The sequence below is a fragment of the Lissotriton vulgaris genome, chromosome 8 (assembly GCF_964263255.1).
Source record: "Lissotriton vulgaris chromosome 8, aLisVul1.2, whole genome shotgun sequence".
Classification (NCBI taxonomy): Eukaryota; Metazoa; Chordata; class Amphibia; order Caudata; family Salamandridae; genus Lissotriton; species Lissotriton vulgaris.
This window is the reverse complement of record NC_141696.1, coordinates 195,266,367-195,289,336: the sequence shown is the minus strand read 5'-3', so window position 1 is coordinate 195,289,336 and position 22,970 is coordinate 195,266,367. Positions and strand designations below refer to the sequence as shown.

Below are 22,970 nucleotides of genomic sequence, written 5' to 3'. Positions count from 1 at the left end.
CTCGAACAGCCAGGTCTTCAGCTTCTTCCTGAAGGAGAGGTGGTCTTGGGTCAGGCGCAGGCCGGTCGGGAGGGAGTTCCAGGCCTTGGCGGCCAGGTAGGAGAAGGACCTTCCTCCTGTAGTCGCTCTTCGGATGCGGGGGACTGCGGCGAGGGCGTGGTTGGCTGTTCGGAGGTGGCGTTTGGGAGCGTAGAAGTTGATTCGGCTGTTGAGGTAGCTCGGGCCTTGGTCGTGTAGGGCTTTGTGTGCGTGGGTGAGGAGGCGGAAGGTGATTCTTTTGTTGACGGGGAGCCAGTGAAGGTCTCTCAGATGTCCGGAGATGTGGCTGGTTCGTGGGATGTCGAGGATGAGTCTGGCTGAGGCGTTCTGGATCCGCTGGAGTCTCTTCTGGAGCTTGGCGGTGGTACCGGCGTAGAGGGCGTTGCCGTAGTCCAGTCGGCTAGTGACGAGGGCCTGGGTGACGGTCTTCCTGGTCTCGGTGGGGATCCACCAGAAGATCTTCCGTAGCATGCGTAGGATGTTGAAGCATGCCGAGGAGACGTTGTTGACTTGCCTGGTCATGGAGAGGGAGGAGTCCAGGATGAAGCCCAGGTTGCGTGCATGGTCTGTCGGTTTGGGTGCGGTGCCCAGGGCGGGAGGCCACCAGGAGTCGTCCCAGGCGGAGGGTGAAGAGCCCAGGATGAGGACCTCCGTCTTGTCTGAGTTCAGTTTCAGGCGGCTGGTCGTCATCCACTCGGCTACCTCTTTCATCCCTTCGTGCAGGTTAGCTCTGGCGGCGGCGGGGTCGTTGGTCAGGGAGAGGATCAGCTGGGTGTCGTCGGCGTAGGAAATTATGTTGAGGTTGTGTTGGCGTGCGATGGCCGCGAGGGGGCTCATGTAGACGTTGAAGAGGGTGGGGCTCAGTGAGGATCCTTGAGGGACGCCGCAGATGACTTCGGTGGCCTCTGAGTTGTACGGTGGTAGGCGGACTCTCTGTGTTCTTCCGTCGAGGAAGGAGATGATCCATTCCAGCGCCTTGTCCAGGATTCCGACGTTGCTGAGGCGCTGTACTAGGGTGCGGTGGCAGACAGTGTCGAATGCCGCGGAGAGGTCTAGGAGGATGAGGGCCGCTGTTTCTCCGTTGTCCATCAGGGCTCGGATGTCATCGGTGGCGGCGATGAGGGCGGTCTCGGTGCTGTGATTGGCTCGGAAGCCGGACTGTGAGGGGTCGAGGGATCCATTCGTCTCGAGGAAGGCGGCCATCTGCTTGTTGACGGTCTTCTCGATGACTTTGGCTGGAAACGGGAGGAGCGAGATGGGGCGGTAATTCTTGAGTTCGGTAGGGTCCGCTGTGGGTTTCTTGAGTAGAGCGCTGAGTTCGGCGTGCTTCCAGCTCTCAGGGAAGGTGGCGGTGTCGAAGGATGTGTTGATGATGTCTCGCAGGTGGGGTGCGATGACAGCGTCGGCCTTGTTGAAGACGTGGTGAGGGCAGGGGTCGGTCGGTGATCCGGAGTGGATGGAGTTCATCGTGCGGATGGTGTCATCGGTGCTGATCGGGGTCCAGGCGTGGAGGGTGGTGGTGGGGGGTGGTTGTTCGGTCTTGGTGTGCGTTGGTTGGTTGTTGGACCTATATGAATATACCGTCAAAATCCTACTGTACTATATTCAATTGTCACGATATTCTAAACACCAATACAAATGTTTTTAAAAAAACAATGGGACCTAACTGATTGAGTCTCACTGGTAGATATTGATGAACTCTGAGCCAATCAAAACTGCAGCGGTTTTGGTATTGCACAGTTGTCTGATTTGCAATAAACATCATATTACATCATATTACAGCCTATTGCCTGTTGGTAAATATTAGTGACGTTTGCATCTGCTGTAGAATGACATCTTTTCCAAAACGCACAAATATCAAGCAATAATAACATAGATTCACTCAAGAAACATGCTTATACTTTAATACTGAAAGTACAATATTGATGCAATGCATGTTCACTTATACAATGTTAGAGCGTTCTTTATACATTATTGTCTAAAAGCTGAATGAACCACCAAGGAATAAAATATAAATTTTATGTAATTAAAAATGTGCATAAAACAAAGTTCTATAAAAATATATTTTTCATGAAACTGCAGCTATTATCCTCTCATAAGTGATAGGCCATTTTTCATGTGTTTCATCGTAGTCATCTTGAAGGCTTCCCTTGGCCGACTTTCTTACAGCCTCCTGATGTACGGGCATTGGTAGTCCAACAACACTTAGCAATTTCAGTTCAAGGGGGCCGAGCTGTAGGTATGCCTAAAGTCGGATGTCAGAAAAACATAATTGTAATGGTAAACAATTGTTTAAAAGAAAGCAGAAAGGATCTTCCATATTTCGAGACAAAAGTCACAAAACTATTTGTTGAACTTGCTAACTGTGAGCTGAAAAAATTCATTTACGATCAGATTTCCCAAATATTTATTTACACTTAGGATTTTCCAAATTTACAGTCACTTATAACAGTAGAAAATCTGCAGTGGTAGCTTACTTTCTGCTGTCAGTATGTTCAAGTGGTAGGAAAATGGTGTTTCCAAAACCTAGTTGGTGGTTATGGTTTTCATTGAGAATGCTGGGAAAACCTGTGAATTCATAACCTTGTGGTTATTTACAGGCATCCCCAGAGGGTTTTCTCATCCTAAATGCACAGGTAAACTTAGTTGAAAACATTTGTGGAAAGTATGTTCTTAAGGTTCTTCAATGGAGAGAAATAAATGAACCATTGCAGCTTAAACCTAAAACTGAACCTCTATAAGGGATTGACAAAAGTAGATCTCTTACACATGAGTTTCCTCCATCTAATCCCTTTCTTAAATCTCTCCTCTAATTTTTAGGTCGAGTTAGACAACGCATGCGCTGTCTGTTCAAGACCTGCAATACTTAGTCTGTGGGCATCAAGTCCATCGCCTTTCTTGCCATTACTTTCCATTTGTCTATGTCAGTGTCCTTTAAATATCCTGGCTCTTTTCTCTCTTCTATTCCTCCCACAGAGCAGGGGCTTAGTACTGTCTCATTCCTCTATGGTTCTTTATCTGTTATCTGGGGGACTATGTTTTATTGGTTTCCTGCTCTGTTACTGTTTGTCTGTGTTCAGCTTCTGTGCCCTAGCATCTTACATTTAAATATAGCAATCTTACTCCCATCCCTCTTAACACCACAGTTGTGTTACTGCTGCTCACCCTGCAGTGCCTCCTGCTGGGTTGTTTGTCAATAATTGTCGACACTTTATCAGGGCTGCACCGGTTTCACCAGCTCTGAGCTGGTTTTGCTATCACTGTTTTGAATGTTGCTCTCCCTCCCCCCTCCCAATCAGTCAGAAGGCTCCAGCCTGGTCTGCCGCACAGCAGAGCAGTGGAGCCAGGTGGAAGAGAGGGAGGGTTGTGGTGCAGCCTGCCTCAGAGCAGGGGGCACTGTGCCTGCTCCTTGCTGCACAACCCTCCCTCTCCACAGATATGAGCTTTTTCAACCAGCGCTCCGCCCTTTCACGAGCGCATCGCTGGTTTTGCTTTCCTCGTCATGCTCTTCCCCGCTCCTCCACCCCACTCTCTCTGATCCCCCTCCCCGCCTCCTTCCAATCAGTCACGGTCTCCAGCTGTCAGAAGAAACCAGTGTCCCTAGCCCACCCGTTGCTGGAATTAGCGCTTAATTGATCATCAGACATAATGCTGAGCCCTGTTTTTGTGAATACCTTCTTTGTTTACTCGGGCATACCGATATACAAAGGCTCTCTTTCATCTAGGTGCTCTCAACCCGTTCTAGTCTGAGTAGTGAGACGAGAACCCTAAGAAATCACATTGGCACAAGATTTTGGTTTTTTAAATTAAGCCAGCCGCTTTTTAGGTTTCGCCTACACAGCGTGCATGCGCTACATAGGAGGAGACCTCTTGGAATCAATTAGCTTTTTAGGCCAAAAACGTGCACGTATTGCATTGCTTTCAATGGCAACGTGTGCACGTTTGGCGATTCCCTTGCGGAAGCGAGCTTTGAAAACATCTGTTTTTAATTTTAATTAACATTCAAACAGATGGTGCCCTTGCTCGCTCCCGCAAGGGAAATGCTGTGTGTGCTCTGGGCCTCACTACCCCCACCTCTCCCACTCGCATGAAACCGGCAGTGTAGAAAGTTGCTTTTCATTCGGATGCAAACGCCTTCTCCTGCCGAAAAGTTGATACATTCCGACTCCTGGCTGTGGTTTGTTTCAGTGATGCGCATTTTGGTTTTTGCATTCAGCTTTTTTCATGCAGCTTTTCAGAGTTTTGCAGTAGCAAATAATCTGGTGGAACTCTGTAAACTCAGGTGGCCTTTGTTAGTTTTAACCGCGCTTAAACCTGAATTGTGTGATTACTGTTATTTTCTGTTTTTGTACAACTATGTCTCTCATACAGTTTGGTAGATGCTCCGATTTATATTCTGTGCCCATGTTCTCCCAATATACAGCCTGGTATAATTCAATATAACTTTGTTCCCACCTGACGTTTCTGCGTAAAACTGAGCAAGCAGGGTCTTCACATATTTGCATATACCTGCCAAGACCCATGGGCGCGTGCATTCTTCTGGTATACATGGGCATGAGAGGGCTGCAAGTAAGAGTGCTCGGGTAAATGGCAGAGCAGGGAGGGCAAATACGGTGGTGTGAAAGAGCAGCATGAGCCGCACTCCTCAGGGGGCGGTCTGCAGGCGAAAAAACGTAGGACAGCAGTTAACATTGGCAGCCATGAACTGGTTAACAGGTGACTGTTGTAGACACACCTTGCTATGAACATTTAGATGCCTAGCTACAAGGTTATGGCTTGGGCTTCAGTCGAGAGATGCAGTAAATAAATGCATCCTGCTGGAATGATATCTCGTGTGATGTGCATGGTGGAGTTGGGTCACCTTTTCTAGGTTTTGCACCCAGCAGCCCCATATACTTAAGAGCATTTTGGGGGATTTGGTTTGATTGACAAGTCTGTAGCTGAAACAGTTTCAGTCCATTTTATGGTCAGCAAGAATTCATGTCCAGGCTACCGCTCTGCGCAAATGTGCACTTCTAATGAAATAATAATGCAATAGCTTTAGTTTTGCAAAACAGAGAACACGTGTTGTATATAAAATTGTGTACAGGAATGGTTTCTCAATAATTTGCCAACTTAGGTGCATATGTGATGAAATGTTAGATATTTGAAACTAAGAGTAAACGATAAAATGCTCATCAGAAAAAATGCTTCTTTTTCTTTTGTTTAAAAATCAATGTATTTCACTGCCCTCGTTCCACTACTTTGCCTCTAGGGAAAGCCTTAAATGACATAAAACATAATGTGATTCAGGCAATCAGTGTTTACATTATTTCATTTCACACCAAGCGTGTTCCTTGAGAGTAAGCTTACATAAATTTCACGTATCCCAGATTATATGGAGTAGTCTGTTTACAGCGTACCCTCGGGAATACCTAGCTCTTCAATGTATTCTAACTGTGCCCCCTCACTAGTTTTGTGCTTGGATAAGAGACTGAGCACATCTCAGGTCCATCTTGACAGCCTGCTCCTTGGAGCGCATCAGCCTATGTTTCCCAAGTGTCACCTGGTGGTGGTTTCAGGAAAAGCAATCTCGAAACATGAATTACTTTGATGGCTTGGTTGCCACCAAGTGCAGATGAGACCATGAATAAACTTACTTCTAAGTTAAACAACCTAGCACAACACATGGAGAGTTTCCAAGAAAGAATACCTTTTTAAATAAATGAATATTTAGGATAGTTTTGTTCAGTGAGTTTGTCATACGAAGTATAATTTTGCATCATAAAATTTTTCAGTGACCGGTCGCCATCATTTAATCACATTGTTAAAGGGCTAGGGCATTATTTATTATGACGTAGTATTACATGTACGCAATGTGTATATATATATATATATATATATATATGTGATCAAGTCACTTTGGTGCTGAAACGCGTAATGGCCGACAGAGTTCAACCCAAATAAAGGAGATTCTGTGCACTCCATCGTGGTTGTGCTCCAACTTTGTTCAAATGCAAGAGCCGGCTGGCAGTGGAGTTTTCCAATATATATATATATATATATATATATATATATATAAAAATTTCATTGTGTTCGGCAAACGTCGAACAGCGCCATGACCCTTCCGCTTCCGACAGCGGTTCGTGTTGAGGTGGCGAACCTCAAATATAAGTCTCAAAAATACTGCTCTTCCCCAATGGAATCCACTGGATACTGGATACAGTATAACACGAACGCTACTTCGCTTTAAAAAGAAGTCTTTTAATTTGCAAAATTGCAAAATCCATGGGCAAAACCTACCTATGGATTTTGCAAAATAAAAGACTGCTTTTTGAAGCGAATTAGCGTTCGTGTTATACTGTATCCAGTGGTTTCCATTGGGGAAGAGCAGTATTTTTGGAACTTATATATATATGCTTTCAAGTATCATAGTGAAAGTGCGGTTCAAGCTTGGGCTCTTAGAGAGGCTTTAAGTTTGGATTCTGACAGTAAATTAAGGAAGAATGGCTTAAAGGGTGTGTAGTGGTAGACTCTGGATGCATCCATTACTTTTTTTTAACATTGTTAAGGAATGAGGTGACTGGAGACATGCACATCAGCCTTCACTCCTCCAAAATAATGTTACCTGTATTTTTGGGAGCTATTTAGCAGTAAAAATAGAATGTATCCTGTTTGCAAATACAGCGATACACATGATTATGGCAGGCTGCAGGATGCTAAGATTCTATGCGCAGTAAAAAAGCTCAGCCGAGAAAACATTAACGTTTGGTTTTCGCTAATATGGATTAAAAAAATGTTAGAAGGAATACGAAACTCGGATGCTGCCTGTTATTTTAATATGCATTACAACGGTTGGATGTTCCTTCTCCCTTGGACATCATACGGAATGCAGGAAATAGAGTGGGTGGTTTACAACAAGGGATCTTTTAAACCAGTAAGTATGTTTCTGTTTACCTGAAAATCTCTCTCCTCTCCATACAAAATATCTGTGAGCTCCTGTGTCGGACAGTCATCGGAAGGAGGATCCCATGCATACATGTCTTCTTCAGTCTGACTACCTTTAAGTTTTTCCTCCGCTGCACTTATTGCCTTCTCCACCGCAAGCAGTGTTGCGCTCTTTGGTCTTGGCTCCTTGGCTTCTGCAAGGACATGGGTAGAAAGGTTAGTTTCCATTTGAGAACACGTCAACAGTTGCAAAACTGTGGAATCAATATAATGGAAAAATACAGATTTGTAGGAGATACACCAAGAAGAGAGTTCAGCAATACTAGGCTCAATCGTTTTTCATTTAAAGGCGGCTTCATGTTGTGGCTACGGTCGTATTTTTTATCGGCTGAGTATCTTTTCAAAGCTGGAACCTTTTCGATTAAATTGTCTACCTTTTTCTATTCATCAGGAATTGCTCCTTCTTTTTATTTAGTGAACATATATAGACACTGTTCACTGCATTCAGCAACAAGGGGTGTGAGTGGAGAGTAATGGGAGAGATTTCACGGGGTGGGAGGAGCATTGGGTGGAAAAAGCCAGGATGCTGACAGACTTGTGAACTCACAGTCCAAGTATGTTCAAAAAGCAAGGCGGACTAGATGGGGATTTCCTGTTTCTGTTGGATCTGGAAATGCTCTGACTACTTTCCGGTAATCCTCATTACACCAAGTCAAGCTATTTGTACCTCTACGGGATGTCCCACGATTCATCAACAAATAATTGGCAGCCCTGGCTATCTACCGGGCAAAGCCAACTTCAGGCTTATACCAAAGTCTGTAGGGTATGGAAAATGATTTAAGACACTGCTTCCTGTTTCAGACATAAACTTAGAAGTACCGTATGGACACAGTTGAAGGATCAGACTGATGCATGATAAGAACCTCAGTTTCGAGATCCTCCTTGTGTACGTGGAATCTGCTCCAAATGTTCAAAGCAGGAAGAGGAGATTTGGAAGGTAGACGAGTATCAATAGCAAAGATAAAGATCTACTGTATAGATTCTACAGTACTATACCTTCCCTGAACCTTTTTCACATTTCAAAAGAGAATGTTTCCACTTCTCTACACCATATAGTTGTATTGTAAAAAGTCTGAATTAAAATAAACAACTGAAATACAACTGGATAGGTCTGCATCTCTCTGATTGTATATGCAGATTTTAAAATCTTCTTTACAAAACTGTTCATATTCTGTCAGTTATCATGGGTGGATTCATTGGTTTTTGGCTTTGATACATAGGCACTGAATAGCTGTAGCTTGTGATTCAGTTTATTTAGCTTCCTTAAAGAGGACAGCAGGTTTTCCTCAAAGACCTATTTGAACATTCTACATTTATTTTCCCTTCTGTTCTGAAAAGCTGTTGTTAATGAGAGACATTCCCATCAGCATGCTTCACAGTATGGATGGTGTTCTTTGGGTGATGTGCTGTGACAGGTTTCGGACAAATGTAAACATAAACTTCTACTTGAATTTTTCCAGACCACCAATAATTCTGACGCATGGCTACATAACCTTTTAATTTTGTGTATACTTCGATGTGGGATTTCTAACGTTCTTGCTTCCTTCTTGTTTTCCTACCATGCTGGCTAGATTTGTACAATGCTAAGGGAATTGTTGTCATATGCACAATGTGGCCATATGTATCAACATCCTGATTTGCGATTCTTAGAAATCGCTATTTGAGAATTGCAAATAGGGATTTATGTAAAAAATTGCAATTTTTTAGCGATTTCTTAATATTCCTTAATTGCGATTAGCAAATTGTGAATCGCAATTAAGGAATACTTTCCCATTCATTTCTATGGGCCAGGAGGCCCATAGGAATGAATGGGAAGTTATTCTCAATTTGCGAATTGCAATTTGAGAATCACAAATTGAGAATAATTTCAAGGGTGCAGGGGTGTCAAAAGGACATGATGATGGTTCTTCTGGCCAAGTCAATACTCAATCCTTTCTCACACACTTTCCCGTGTGATCCACGTTCACCACTCTGGACACCACACCACCTTAGACCTGGTCTTCTCTTTGTGTGTTTCTTCTTGTTCCTAGGGGCATGAGTCGACAGGTCGTTAAATTATTCCCCTTTGACCCTCTGCACATTTGTATTTTCGTATTTAGAGCAACTTTTTGTTGCGGGTCGTTATTTCCAGATGTAAACTCACCGTTTGTTTACATCAGTCAAGCTCACCCAATGCTATTGTGTGTGATTCCCTTCTTTTGCTGCCTACACTCTTGCCCATTTCTGTATAGCTGGTTCTGAGCATGTCCAGTTCTGTAACCAACCTAATTACCAGCAAACTGCACCTATCAAAGTACTTCTTAGATGGACTTGAAATTTATTCTAGATAATCAATTGCTTATATCATACCAATTTCCATAACATCCCAATTTTCATTCTTTCTACTTGTAATTCCATCGCTCATAGCACTGTTCCTCTGTTTGAATGTGTAAAACTGGACACTGTCTGATCTCCTTTTCTCTGCAAACTGTGACGATCCATTGGAGTTTGATCACACTACGTTTGTAGTACAAGAGAGATTATGAGTTTCTCTTACAACTTTTTCTTACCTGAGTGTTTAAGTTATCTAAGCCGAAGTATAACACAGGCACGCTGAATGATGTAGCGCTATTTAGACACTTGGGTGTTTTTGCACTAGTTAGCAAGAAGCCTCTCGGCGTCTCTACACAGTTGTGCGCATGCGCGACAATACAGTGTTCCTTCAATGGTAGGATTGAGCACTACTGCGCATGCGCGGTTTAACTAGTGCCGGTATCGACTGATTAATCCTGCAAGCGTCCCTAGAGATTAGCCTCCCACCTAAACAGGTGAGCAACCCTTGTCTTGAGCCACACGGAGCTATTTGCCGACTCGTTTTCATATGGCAATGTCTTACGCTCCCATTGGTTGATGAGCAGATGTAGCCCTGCTACTTATATGGATCAGTTGACCCAGTCGGTGCCTTCCCTTCCGCTCGCTTCTGAGCGTGAGGCACCGACGGAGAGGTGAGTGGAGCGAGCTATTAGGGCTTGGTGCTAGGTATTTTCAAGTTACATGATCAGTGCGAGTAGCGAGAGGTTTTGAGATTACCCTCATCAACGTTTTCTGACCCCAAAAAATTTTTGGGGGTCGATTGCTCACGTGTTGCAATTACTTTCCATGATATTTAAAGTGCTTATCGAGGAAGTTTTTCAGACGTGGGCTTATTTATGGATGATGGCAGTTCTTTGCTGCGTATATCATAGAAACCCAGTGTTTTAAATTATAACAGTCCCTGGGTTAGCATTGTAGTAATAGCTTTACTATCTCAGTTTTTCTATTTGGGGTATCTACCCATGGTGCATATTGATAGACCGATAAGGGCATTTGTGGCAGGTTAGAGGGGTAACTATCACACTTCCATTGGGGTATATGTGTATATAGCGATTAGGCTGGACACAGTGGGATTGTGCACTTACTGTGCCCTCTTTTGTTCTTTACACATCAGAGCGGGGCCTCTATTTCCCGAGCGGTTGCCGGGCAAGGTGGGGCTGTCCCCCACACAAAGCTGGGTGAGTATCACTAGGAGGAAATGCCTCTTTGTGATGTGGCTAATATGCTTAATTATTGTGCAGAACGCAGATTGTTCTTGCAAGGTGTCCTCTGTTCAGATGGTGTCTGTTGGGTTGTGTGGTTTTCTGTGTGAATATGAATACATTGTATTTTCTGTTTTTCTGACAGGGAGAAGATCCTTTTCCTGTCTTTTTTGGAACATGAGGTTCCATTTGCTGGGGTGATACATGAGTTTCGCAAGTACACTATATGTTAAGGATGTATTTCATGCCCAACCATTGATGTACACCCCTTTTCTTTGATTTGCAGTAGCATACATTTATTTTTTCTTATAGGTCCTGATGAAAGCTAGAGTAAATACTCTTGTTAGCTGAAACTAGTCGACCACTTCACACAGCGCAATTATGTAGTCTCACTCACTCACTACTAGGCGCACTTTTTAATCTTGACACCTATACATTGTCCTCAGTTTAGGGAGTCAATTTTAGCGAGCACTTCTTCTAGAGCACTGCACTTTGTCCAGATTATTTTCAGTATGACTGGGCTGGAATGTGGCGCTGCATTTTCCTGTACCGTCATTTGATGTTATAGACGTTACATGGAGCGACCACTAAAAAATCCCATATGATGATATACCGCCACATGGGTGGTCTGATGGTTCTTCTGGCCAAGTCAATACTCAATCCTTTCTCACACACTTTCCCGTGTGATCCACGTTCACCACTCTGGACACCACACCACCTTAGACCTGGTCTTCTCTTTGTGTGTTTCTTCTTGTTCCTAGGGGCATGAGTCGACAGGTCGTTAAATTATTCCCCTTTGACCCTCTGCACATTTGTATTTTCGTGTCAAAAGGACACCCTGATGCACCCCTGTATAAGCATGGGTGAACATGTGGCGCACATACATGCCCTAAGGGCATGTATGTGCTTCACATAGCACTTTGAAAAATGCAAAAAAGTGCATTTTGAAGTTGGTGGTAATTTGCAATTCCTTAAGGCAAAATAGCACTTTTTTTGGTGCTTCTTACATTGCATTTAAGGAATCGCAAAATGTGCGATTCCTTAAATGCAATCGCAAAATAAGGAATCGCAAATTTTGCGATTCCTTATTTTGCACGCACCTTTGCTACATACATACCATTTAGCACAAATGCGTTCGCAAACGCCAAAATTCTGCGAACACATTTGTGCTTGATACATATGGCCCTTAGCTCCTTCAGATTTACCATTTGACTCTTGTTTGCCTGGAAGGTAATATCCTATGTGAAGAAGCTAGAACTCATGCAGGTACAAAACAGCAACTTCTTAATTAGGTGTAACTCAAACTACATAGACATGCAGGTGTTTCACCAGAATTACACAAGCTTTCCTTCTGCCTCCTCTTGCCAACTTCAGTCAGCTTCCAGTCCACCACTCCTTTCAACACTTGGTGCTAAATTCTGGGCCACAACTGTGTAGCGAGACATTCTGCAGTACAGGACGTGTGCCTCCTTACAGAACAGCAACTCACCAAAGTGTAACAAAAGAGGGTGATTGTCAGCACGCATCTGGAATGGTAGGTGAATAGTTGAAGGTGATGCAAGCCAAAGACAAATAACATCAATGTGTTATCGCAGAGAGTTTGTTTGATGTGATTTATTAAATCGAGAATTTAAGGGAACATCTCAAGGAGTCACTGGGGTTCAGTTAGTTTCCTTGGTCTTCGATGAATGCTGTGAGCATAGTTTTTAAATTCTAGGCATCGGGAAACAACCTTTACAACGCAACTTTTACAACGCACTACCATTACAACGAAATTTTTACACCGCAACATCTATTACATCGCATGCCATTACAACGCAACCATTACAACGCATGACACTACAACGCATACCACTACAACGCAAGTAATTACAATGCATACCATTACAACGCATACCCTTACAACGCATACCATCACAACGCATAGTACCCTTACACTATCCAACACTTACCCTACTGTTGCACCCCCTGGAGTTAGAATCGTAATTTTTACGCCTACACTTTCCAATACTTACCATACATGCAATGTAATGGTATGCGTTGTAATGGTATGCGTTGTAAAGGTAGTATGCGTTGTAATGGTATGCGTTGTAAAGGTAGTATGCGTTGTAATGGAATGCGTTGTAAAGGTAGTTTTTACAAATTCGTTGTAATGGCATGCGTTGTAATGGAATGTGTTGTAATGGATGTTGCGTTGTAACGGTATGCGTTGTAAAAGTATGCGTTGTACATTCCTAGGCATCAAGTTAGGGACACATGTGGTATCGAAAAGCAAAACAGAAAGCGAGGAACTCTATTGTTGAGTTTGAAAGGTGCTCATTGTCCACGTTGAGCAGCCAACGGACAGAAAGGATTTTAGCCATGCACAGATATCCCGATTCACCATATAATTTTCAGCTGATCTGCGTATCTCAATCCTCCTGCGACAGTTAAATCCAAAACAATAAGCTCAACTTGCTCAAAGAGAATTTTTTTCTAGTAGGGCCTTATTCACATCTAGGAATGTTGATCCTGCTGTACATGTGTGTGCAGCCTGAGTGATGTTTGACAAGTAGGTTTAACTCCTTAAATTAGTCAAGAGGGTGATCCATAGCTAGCAGAGGGCAAAGTTTTAAGTATGTATGTATATGTTATCTCAATAGCGCAGATTTAGCCAAAAGGCAGTGGAGCCCTGTACATGTTTAAAGGCAAACCTAAAGTCAGACCGTGATAGGAGAGGAAGACGAGGTGTGGATAGTTAATGCGTTGTGATGTAGTGTTCTTTAAAGAGGTGAGCATGCAACTCTTTCCTAAATTGGAGCTGCTCTGAGGCGGTCCTTATAGATATGGTGATGTTGTTCCAAATTCTGTATCCATAGATGGAAAAAGCTTGTTGTTTAGGGGGGTGAGGGTTTACACTTACTAGTCTGATGGTGACCTCGCTGCCAGTGTGCCGGGGACCGCAATAGTGAGCTTGTCTGCAAGGTAAGTATGACTGCTGACAGAGACAGAATGGAAGTTGCACAGAGGTTCATGCAGCAAGGTCTTACACAACAAAGTCATGATAACTGCAGGTGAAGCATCGAGGAGAGGACCTTTATGAGATAACAAGCTTAAAAAGATGCTTAAGTCAAGTTACAGAATTCAACCAATTAAATGGAGATCACGGCTGTGTTTTTTAATGGTGGAGTAACTGAAGGGTTGAATTAAGGAGGGGTGTTTGGAAAATCAGTTTAGTGACATTTTTTATTTTTTATTTAATTCGATCATTTTTCAAATGAAAAAAAGCCTTAGGCTGAATCAGTTTTCAATTTTATGCATTTTAAATGATCTATGAAAAGTTCTTGGATTTCCATAACGCTGCAGGGTTCTGAGCTGGGGGTCAACAGTGGTGGCTCCTCTGCTGAGGCGGAGAACCATCGCCCCTCTGCTTTTAGCAGTGGAAATGAAGGACAAATCAAATGATAATGACTGGACGTTACCATTTTATTTGTTCCTGTGTCTTTGTGGGGTAGGGCTGCTTTTCTTTCGGAGCAGGTGAAGGAGTGGTGGCACTCTGTAAAGTGCATAGGAATGTTTCACCAGTCCTCTCGGGCCGGGCGAACACTCATACGCACTTGCATGTTCTCCTACATGGGAAACATGCCCAGGGCCCAATTCCCCATCTGAGTGCTGAACCATGGTGCTCAGACCAATCGCAATGCTGTATTGCAGGGTTGTGATTTGTCAGGGGAGCCTGGCTGCTACCTCTTCCGGCTCAAGCGGAGAGACGACGCGGAGAGATGCGAGGCGGTACGTTTTCTTTTTTAATCCCCCTCCCCCCGCTTCACCACCCCGATCCCTGCCAGCCGCTACCAGGGTCAGCTCACTCTGCTCTTGTGTTTATTCAAGTACATCACAAATATATCCTGCTACATGTGTTTCCTGCAAAACTCTCTCCATATTCTGACACTAATATTTCGCAGACTTGGGCCAGTGTACCATTTAGTGCTCTAATGTGACTTGAGAAATTAAACATTTACAACTACTGTCACCTGCTGGGGCATGCAGATCTTGAATATGAGGCAAACTCAGCCTTTCATCCTTTAGAAGCTGGTAAATGAAGCACCACAATATTGCATAATAGTCACACATGTCATTTAACAGCATTGAGAAGTGACAAAAACGTTGGTATGGAGTGCTCTATGAAAATTAATATTGGAAAAATTAAACAGAGAAAGAGGAAAACAGTTATTAGCAATCTTGCAAAATGTACGTATGTGTGATACATAAGGGGTGTTCATGTTCCTTATGCTATAAAAATGCATTACCAGATCCTTCCATCCATTTCAGAGTTTCAAAGTCTTGTCCCAGTAAACCATCCTCTGGAAGGTCTAGGCCAGCTACCTGGGTAAGAAAGCAACTTCTGTAAAAGAAAACATGCAATAAAAACGCATGTTAGACACCCTTTGTATGGGATCGGAAAATCAGATTATAGTTGGAGGCCTATTCACAGAGGATTTTACTCACCAGAAATTACCAGTGCCCTGCTCACAGCTGATCAGTATTATAGAGCAGCACTGATTAACGTACGTTCCCTCCCCCAACATAGCTTGGATATTAGGGAGTGTATTCTCAACCAGAATCTAGATATTCTCTTTGTTACGGAATCCTGGGGAGATGAGGCTTCGGGCCCTGACTTTGTTCTGGCCACCCCTGAAGGCTACTGTGTGGCCAGACAAGACAGAATTTCTGGGCGAGGCGGAGGTTTAGCCGTAATTCATAAGGACACTTATCGTGCAAAATTCGAGCCTATTCAAAGCACTACCTGCGAAGCTTTTGCGTTTGTTATCAATCTTACGCAGAGGCAAGCTTTCAAAGGAATACTTCTGTACAGGCCACCGGGTTCCCGCACCAAATTCTTAGCTGAACTTACAGAAATAACTGAACTAGTAATAGGATCCTCGGACTATACGATTCTAGGGGATTTTAACTTCCCGCTTGAAAACCTTGACAATAAAGACACAGCTCAACTCATCACTGATATGCAGGCAATAGGGCTGCAGCAATTGGTGAGGGGCCCCACGCATGAGGCCGGGCACACACTGGATGGCCTGTTCACAAATAACCCGGGCATTGATCTGTCAGCGGTGCTACCTCTGGTATGGTCTGACCACCAAGCTATTATTTTTAGGATTAGACTGTCACCCTCCAAACCCTCTCAGACCAAAATCCGGTCGTCAGTGGGGACGCGGAGGTGGAAAAATGCAGACATTCCACACCTCACTAATCTCCTTATGACATCAGCCCCAGAAAGATCATGTGATCCTGAAACCATGTCCACTAATTTTCAAGATTGGATCCTGAAGGCAGCTAATCAAGTTGCACCTGAAAAATTTTATCGTCCAAATAGAGCCACTCCATCTGCCCAGTGGTATACAGAGGAGCTGCGACTCCAACGTCAGTATTGCAGAAACTTAGAAAGGCGCTGGAGAAAGCATTATAGCCCCCCCGCTAAGCAAGTCTATAAAACTGCACTGGCAATATATAAGAAAGCTCTCATTACGCGAAAGAATATTTTCTTCACTGGCCAAATTGAGCAAGCACAGAATTCAGCCAGAATGCTTTTTCAAGTGGTGAGCTCTCTTTCTAATCCTCCAACTGGACCTACAACTGAGAATTCGCAGGAATTCTGTAGCTCACTGGCTACATTCTTCACCTCTAAGGTGATGGATATCTACTCCACATTCTCCAAAGAACCAGTGGGAGGATCCATGGACCTATCCACCCATCCAGCGCCCACTCACCCTCTCTTCGCTCAGTTTCGGTCAGTCACTGAAGATCAGGTCTGCATGCTTGTTGCTAAGATCAAATCCGGATCTCCGCTTGATCCATGTCCTCCTCTCATAATGAACCAACTACATAACACCATCACCCAGCCGCTCACCGATATCTGTAATTCCATCTTCAAAACTGGTGTCTACCCTGAGATTTGGAAAAAGGCTATTGTCAAACCTCTGCTCAAGAAGCCTTCCCTAGACCCCACCGTTACGGCCAACTATAGGCCTATTGCTTGCCTTCCCTTCCCGGCTAAAATCGTAGAGGCCATTATGAACCAACAGCTGTCAGAGTTTATTGAGCAAAATGGACTCTTGGATGACACTCAGTTCGGGTTCCGGAAAGGACACGGAACCGAGACAGCGCTGATAAAGGCCTCCGACGAAATCAGACATATTATGGACTCGGGAGGAGCGGCAGTGCTTATTTTGTTGGACCTATCGGCGGCCTTTGACACGGTCGACCATGTCATCTTGGTCGACCGTGTCGCAGCCCTTGGGATTAACCATCTGGCAAAAGAACTCATAGTTTCTTTCTTAGCTGACCGTAAGCAGGCAGTCAAACTGGGTAATCATTACTCACCGACGTCTGAACTGCCTTGCGGGGTCCCTCAAGGATCCTCGTTAAGTCCGACGCTTTTCAACATTTATGTCGCGGACTTGGCGAGGGTCATCAAATCTTATGGGATGCGTTTAACCACCTACGCAGATGACACCCAGCTTGTGCTGGCGGTGCATAAGAACGGCCCAGTGGTAGCAGCTAAGCTTCAGGAGGGGTTACTGGACATACAATCATGGATGCACAGGAACTGTTTGAAGCTTAATGCGGAGAAAACGGAGGTGATGACCTTTGGTAATATCTCTCCAGAGTGGTCCCCGACATGGTGGCCCAGTCAGATGGGCCCTCCTCCGGTTCCAGCCGCCAAGGTTAGGAATTTAGGAGTGATTTTTGATAGCAAGTTATCCTTTGGATATCATGTTAACAAGGTGGTCTCTGCGGCGTTCTTCATGCTGAAAAAGATAAAAAAACTTCTGCCGTATTTACCAGCATCAGCAGGAAAAACACTGATTACTACCTTAGTGTTTTCCAAGCTTGATTATGGAAATGCTCTCTTTTTCAACACGCATAAATGCATCCTGAACAAGCTTCAATCTGTCCAAAATATGGCAGCACGGATACTGCTCAACATACCCAGACGCCACTCCACTTCGGCAGCCATACGTCAGCTCCATTGGCTAAGAGTGGAGAGCAGGATCAAATTCAAAGCTTTGTGCATTGCCTATAAGGCCATCCATCAGACTGGACCGAAGTTCCTAAAGGAGGCATTTCAGGTGTACATTCCTAAAAAGAACCTACGATCAGCAGCAAGCTATCAACTGCCTGTACCCCGCACAAGAACGGCAACATGGGGTGACAGACGATTTTTGGTAGCAACTCCAATATTGTGGAACTCACTCCCCTTAGACATTAAAACTGCGCCAACCCTGATTAGCTTCCGCAAGGCTCTGAAGACCTGGCTCTTCAATCAATAATATTATTAATATTAACCATCTGGCAAAAAGAGCTTATAGCCTCTTTCTTATAATATCGTGTCCTGACCTCTGTATCTTGGAGTATCTCATTGCGCCTAGACACCTCAGGGTAGTAGTGCGCATTAAAAATTCCATAAATAAATAAATAAATAAATAAATAAATAAATAAGTATGTAAAATAGTGCTCCTTTAGGATTCTTTTAAGTAATCTTACCTGCCTTTGTGAATTGGCACGGAGCATATAAAAGGGGAATATTCATGAACACTTAGTACAAATATAAAAGACTGTGCCCTTGTTGCACTTTTGCTAATAGGGAACTGGACGTTTTCTGTCCAATTCACAAAGGCATATAGATTATGTAAAGTGTGCTTCTGTAGTACTGCTTCCTGGACTCATAAAGTGCATTTGTAAATCAGAACCAGTGGGGGCGCAGCTAGCAGTGGTGCAGCTGGTACTATGCACTGGGGCCCAGAGGTGTGAGGGGGCCCAACTACAGCAGTCTTTGACATCTGTGAGGTTACCTAAATAATCATGCTGGTGTTCTTAAATTAAAGTAGCATTAACCCCATGGGCACGGCCGCGATTCTGCGCCTGTGCGGCGTTTTCCGTAGTGGGCGGGTTCATGACGGCCCCAAGGCCTTCATCAGCACACGCCCACCGTAATGCATGACGGCTGGGGGCCGTCATCAGCAACGAAGGGGTTAAAGAAGACGTTAACTTTTGTTTTTATCCTGTCACATTTGCTGTGTCCTCAAGGACAGAGGTTAAATGTCAGTCTGGTCTACTCATAAATTGCTGATTATTCTTTCAACAGGTAGAACGCTTTTTACTTTTCTTTCCCTGATGGTAAAGTTTGATGATTTTGTAAAGTGAACTATGTGACTACCTTGCTGGTGTGAAAGGTGCATGGTGTAGTTTGCTTCTAACACAACAACATTTAACTACTTATAAATACACCGTACAAATATTTCAAAATAAATAAACATTTAGGAAAGCACAAATGAAAGCACTCTTTTTCTGATTCTGAAGTGAAATTGAAACAAAGATTTTAATAGGATCAAAACAAATCAAGCCACTTTTTTTCATGATGCACAAAAGAAATATTCACTGAAACCAAATGTCCACACATTATCGTTTGTGCACTAAATAGTTTCATCTGTAAAACTGTATTTCTGTGCAAATCCCATGGTAATTTCGATGAAAAATGCTGCCTGTTAATGACAGTGGCTACCACACCACCGTTTAGTAATATATTTGTGACATTTTGCTCCTAAAGGCAACACAAGCCACATACCACTCCCTTGCTAAATGGGCATAGCACATTTGTTGCACTTTTTCTTTGTATGATGCTTGTATTTTTCAGAATCCCTAGGGGGTTAGTGCCAACTGCACAGCTATTACAACACTGGGGACTTGGGCCCTAATTACGATGCCGATCTAACGAGTGTCCGACCAGCATCGTTGTGGTAAAGGGACTGGCCGACAAATAGTCAGCAATCCAGACTGCCTAATTAGGATCCAACCGCCATAGAGGCGGTCAGAAACATTCCTTTTGGCATTGAGGACTGTGCTGCGGCCCGGAAAAGGGCTGGATCCCAGGCCCCAATGCCAAAAGGCATATTTTTAAACATCCCTGCACCCTGTGGTAGGCACGTCAGGTTGCCTGCCACAGGGGGAATGGGTGTTTTTTATGCCCCCCCTGGCCTCATAGCGGAGGCCACAGAGGGACGGGGGCCCTGCTAGGGGTCCCCAAAGTCCATTTCCGACAGCCTTTCAGTGGCGGTCAGACTGCCACCTAAAAGGCTGTTGGAACGGGCCATTATAATCCCCACGGTAATGCCTGAGCAGGCACCGCCCCCATTATAGGGATTACATTCTAACTGCAGGGCTGACGGGCCTCTTGAGCCCGTCAGAACTGCAGCGGTCGGTTTCTCACACATGCGGTCAGACCGACCGCACTGTAATGCAACGGTCTGACCACTGCTTCGGATGTCGGTCGGACCGACACTGACGTGCTGCTGTGTCAGTCTCACCGACATCATAATGAGCCCCTTGGTGGTAGATCTGTCTGGTTCCCTCAGCTACAGGAGTCAGACTGCAAGCAGCAGAATCTACTGAAGCACCTGCGGGGGCACCGTGAAGGCTTCATTGTGCACATAATGAATGGCCAAGCAGTGCGCATGCTCACATTTGTAAATGCAGAGGGCGCCATGCAGCCCTGCTTACCTGACCCCAGCAGAGGTCAAAGAAGTTATTTCATGCTGCTGGGTGACTTCTGAATACAAAACAGTCACAGTAATCACTGCACTCAGCATGACGAGTGTAGGGCTCCAGCATGATTATGTAAGTGCCCTCATAGAGGTCAAATGCTACTGTAGTTGGGCACCCTCACATCTCCTGGGCCACAGTGCAACACTGGTATCTACGCCTCTGTTGCCAAAGCCAATATGGGACTGGACAAAAGCACTGATTGCCATATTTCTTTGAGGAAAAGATGCAAAGCACAACACTATAGGCAGCTGTCTATTGTGGTAGAAATGACTTTAGAATCCAGGGTCATCTGTAGAGTCAGACTGAACTCACAGCGGGATTGAGGCCATGGACATGTGTCCAACACATTTGGGTTGTAGTCAGTCAGTATAATCTCCATCTTTGATGGATTTAGTGTTAAGAAATGATGGACCATGTAATCCTCTGCAAATTCTAATGCTAACAGAAGTTTTTTCAGAGCACCTTGCTCCTCCCATACTGTTAGATGGGAAGCTGTGTGTTATATGAATACTGTAAAACATCAATCTAAACTGATAAAGAGGATGGTTTAAAGGATGTCCCCAAATACAGGCATGGCTACTTCCACCCGTACAAAACGTCACAACGCCTTCTTGGAAAACCAGCTTAAGCAGTCAGGGACTTACCCTTGCTTGAATATTGATTTCTCCAAGAACTCAGATACTTTGCAATGAACAACTATTCCTTATGGTTTCATTCGTGATGTTCTTATGCCTGACTTTACTTCAAACTACCTTCAAGGTATAAATATACCTTCACTTTGTTATAGCAAACAAAGTTGGATCGGAGAAGATCGACAGCCTTCTTGCCCGACGCAGCTCGCTACAGCAAGTGCCGAAGGAAGCGGACTCTCCAGCTGACGCACTGATGAGGAAGCTGCCTTTCTCCTGCAGAGAATCCAGCTCCAGTGTTTCTGGCTCCCCTTGCGGGGTGTTGGGAAATCGAGTCCCGAGACAGAGATACCAGAACGCCTTCATTCTAAACTAAGTTATGGAGCTCATTAGAACCTAGAGAAACCTTTGGTAGATTCTTGGCAAAGAACTAAGACCTATGCTACACAATACTTACTTCTTCCCTCATACTAGACTTAGGTTAGGTACATTGAGGTAGGCGTATTTTAGAAGCACCAGTTGAGTATTTTAGTCTGTGCATTTATGTATGTATTTTTATATGGCTTAGAAACCATACCATGTTTTACAGTATTATTATATAATACTATTCTCGCTGTACGCATTATACTTTGTAGTCTGCATAACAGTTGTAGCAGTTGACCTCTCTTGCACGAGAAAGAAGACTGTTGAATAAACGTTTTATTGAAAAAGCCTGTCTCACTATTTCTCTGCAACTGTAGAAATGAAGCATGCACGATTGACTAAGTGAAATACTTATCTATTGTTTCCGCGACTCTGAGAGATATATTCTTATTCTTGGAAAACAAAGTTGTCATGTTTATGCGGTTGTCAGAAACAAATCCCTTCTTGTGTATTCGAGAAAGTTTCTAGTGACCTCTGAGTTAGCTGGAACACACACAATTAAGTTTAGTATATTCGATAGAGACCTAATTGACCTCAGTCCTATGCCAAATCTATAGGATATATTATTCCAATGCGCAGAGCCTATTGGGAATATAGGAACTACATTACATTTCCAAGCACATTTTAACTAGTATTGAATTATCTTTATTGTTTAGAAATATTTGTACCTGATTTTACATGCATTTCTATGGGTTTGTAGTCCCAAGAATATATTTATAAACAATAGTTTGTAGTGTAGTTCCTAGTTTCCCACTAGGCCCTGCGCATTGGAATAACATAAACAGTAGTATCGACGTGGAACTGCTTATATTCCAGGCCTCCACTGACTATGCTAAACTTAATTGGGTTGTGTCACCAACTAGCTCAGAGGTCACTGGAAACTTTCTTCTCTGCATAGGAAGTGATCAGCTTCCTTGGCACAGACAAGAAGGGATTCCGTTTTCCAACAACCGTGCAACATGACAACTTTGCTCCTCAGATCAAGAGTCAATCTCTAGGGTCGTGTGAAACAATAGACAGGTATTTCACTCAGTCAGTCTAGTGCAGTTTACTTTCACGAGATGTAGAGAATAGAGAGACGGGCGTTTGTCAATAAAGGGTTAACATTTATTGAACAGTCTTTCTTCTCGTACAAGAGAAATGTATTGCCACAATTGCAAGAATTGTTATTATAAAAAGTACGTACAGTAAGATAAGTATTGCGAAATAGAACTGTAAAAGCATTGATATGGTTTCTTAGCCATACAATGGTTTAAAAGTAATAAAACATATATACAGTCATATATACATTAGGCTAACATACTCAACTGGTGCTTCTAACTAAGCCTACCCCAGTGTGCCTGACCTAAGCCTAACACGTGGAAGGGGAGTAAGGAAGTAGCTTTAAGTTAAGTTGGTTTTGCCAAGGTTTGTTTCAAGAATTCTCGTCTAAGGGTTTAGTCAACACCATACCTCTGAATAGAATGATGGAGGATTGGTATCTCCTTCAGGGGTCACTCTCGATATCCCAGTCACCCGCGAGGGTAGACCGGAAACGCCGGAGCTGGATTTCTCTGCACGAGAAAGGCAGCGGCTCTCTTCAGCGCGTCGAGGAAGGAGGGGGGACAGCGTCCGCGGGCAGCTGGAATCTGCTGGATGTCTTCGCAGAGGGACGGCGGTTCAGCTCCTAAGCGTACTGCACCATCGTTCGCGCTTTAGCAGCGATAATGGTATCAGTAGCTTCACCACCACAGGGACA

General features: G+C 44.0%; 1 protein-coding gene across 1 annotated transcript in view; it reads right to left on the bottom strand.

The window, feature by feature from the left end:
• Window positions 1-1,926: 1,926 nt before the first annotated feature.
• The window catches only part of CCDC83 (coiled-coil domain containing 83), a 191,079-nt gene continuing 170,035 nt past the window's right edge, over window positions 1,927-22,970 (bottom strand). Inside the window, exons 9-11 of the mRNA XM_086933964.1 lie at window positions 14,870-14,964; window positions 6,976-7,160; window positions 1,927-2,284 (exon numbers count right to left, since the gene is read on the bottom strand). Of these exons, the coding sequence (XP_086790090.1) occupies window positions 2,108-2,284; window positions 6,976-7,160; window positions 14,870-14,964 (457 nt within the window). The 3' untranslated portion in view covers window positions 1,927-2,107. The remainder of the gene's footprint in view (window positions 2,285-6,975; window positions 7,161-14,869; window positions 14,965-22,970) is intronic.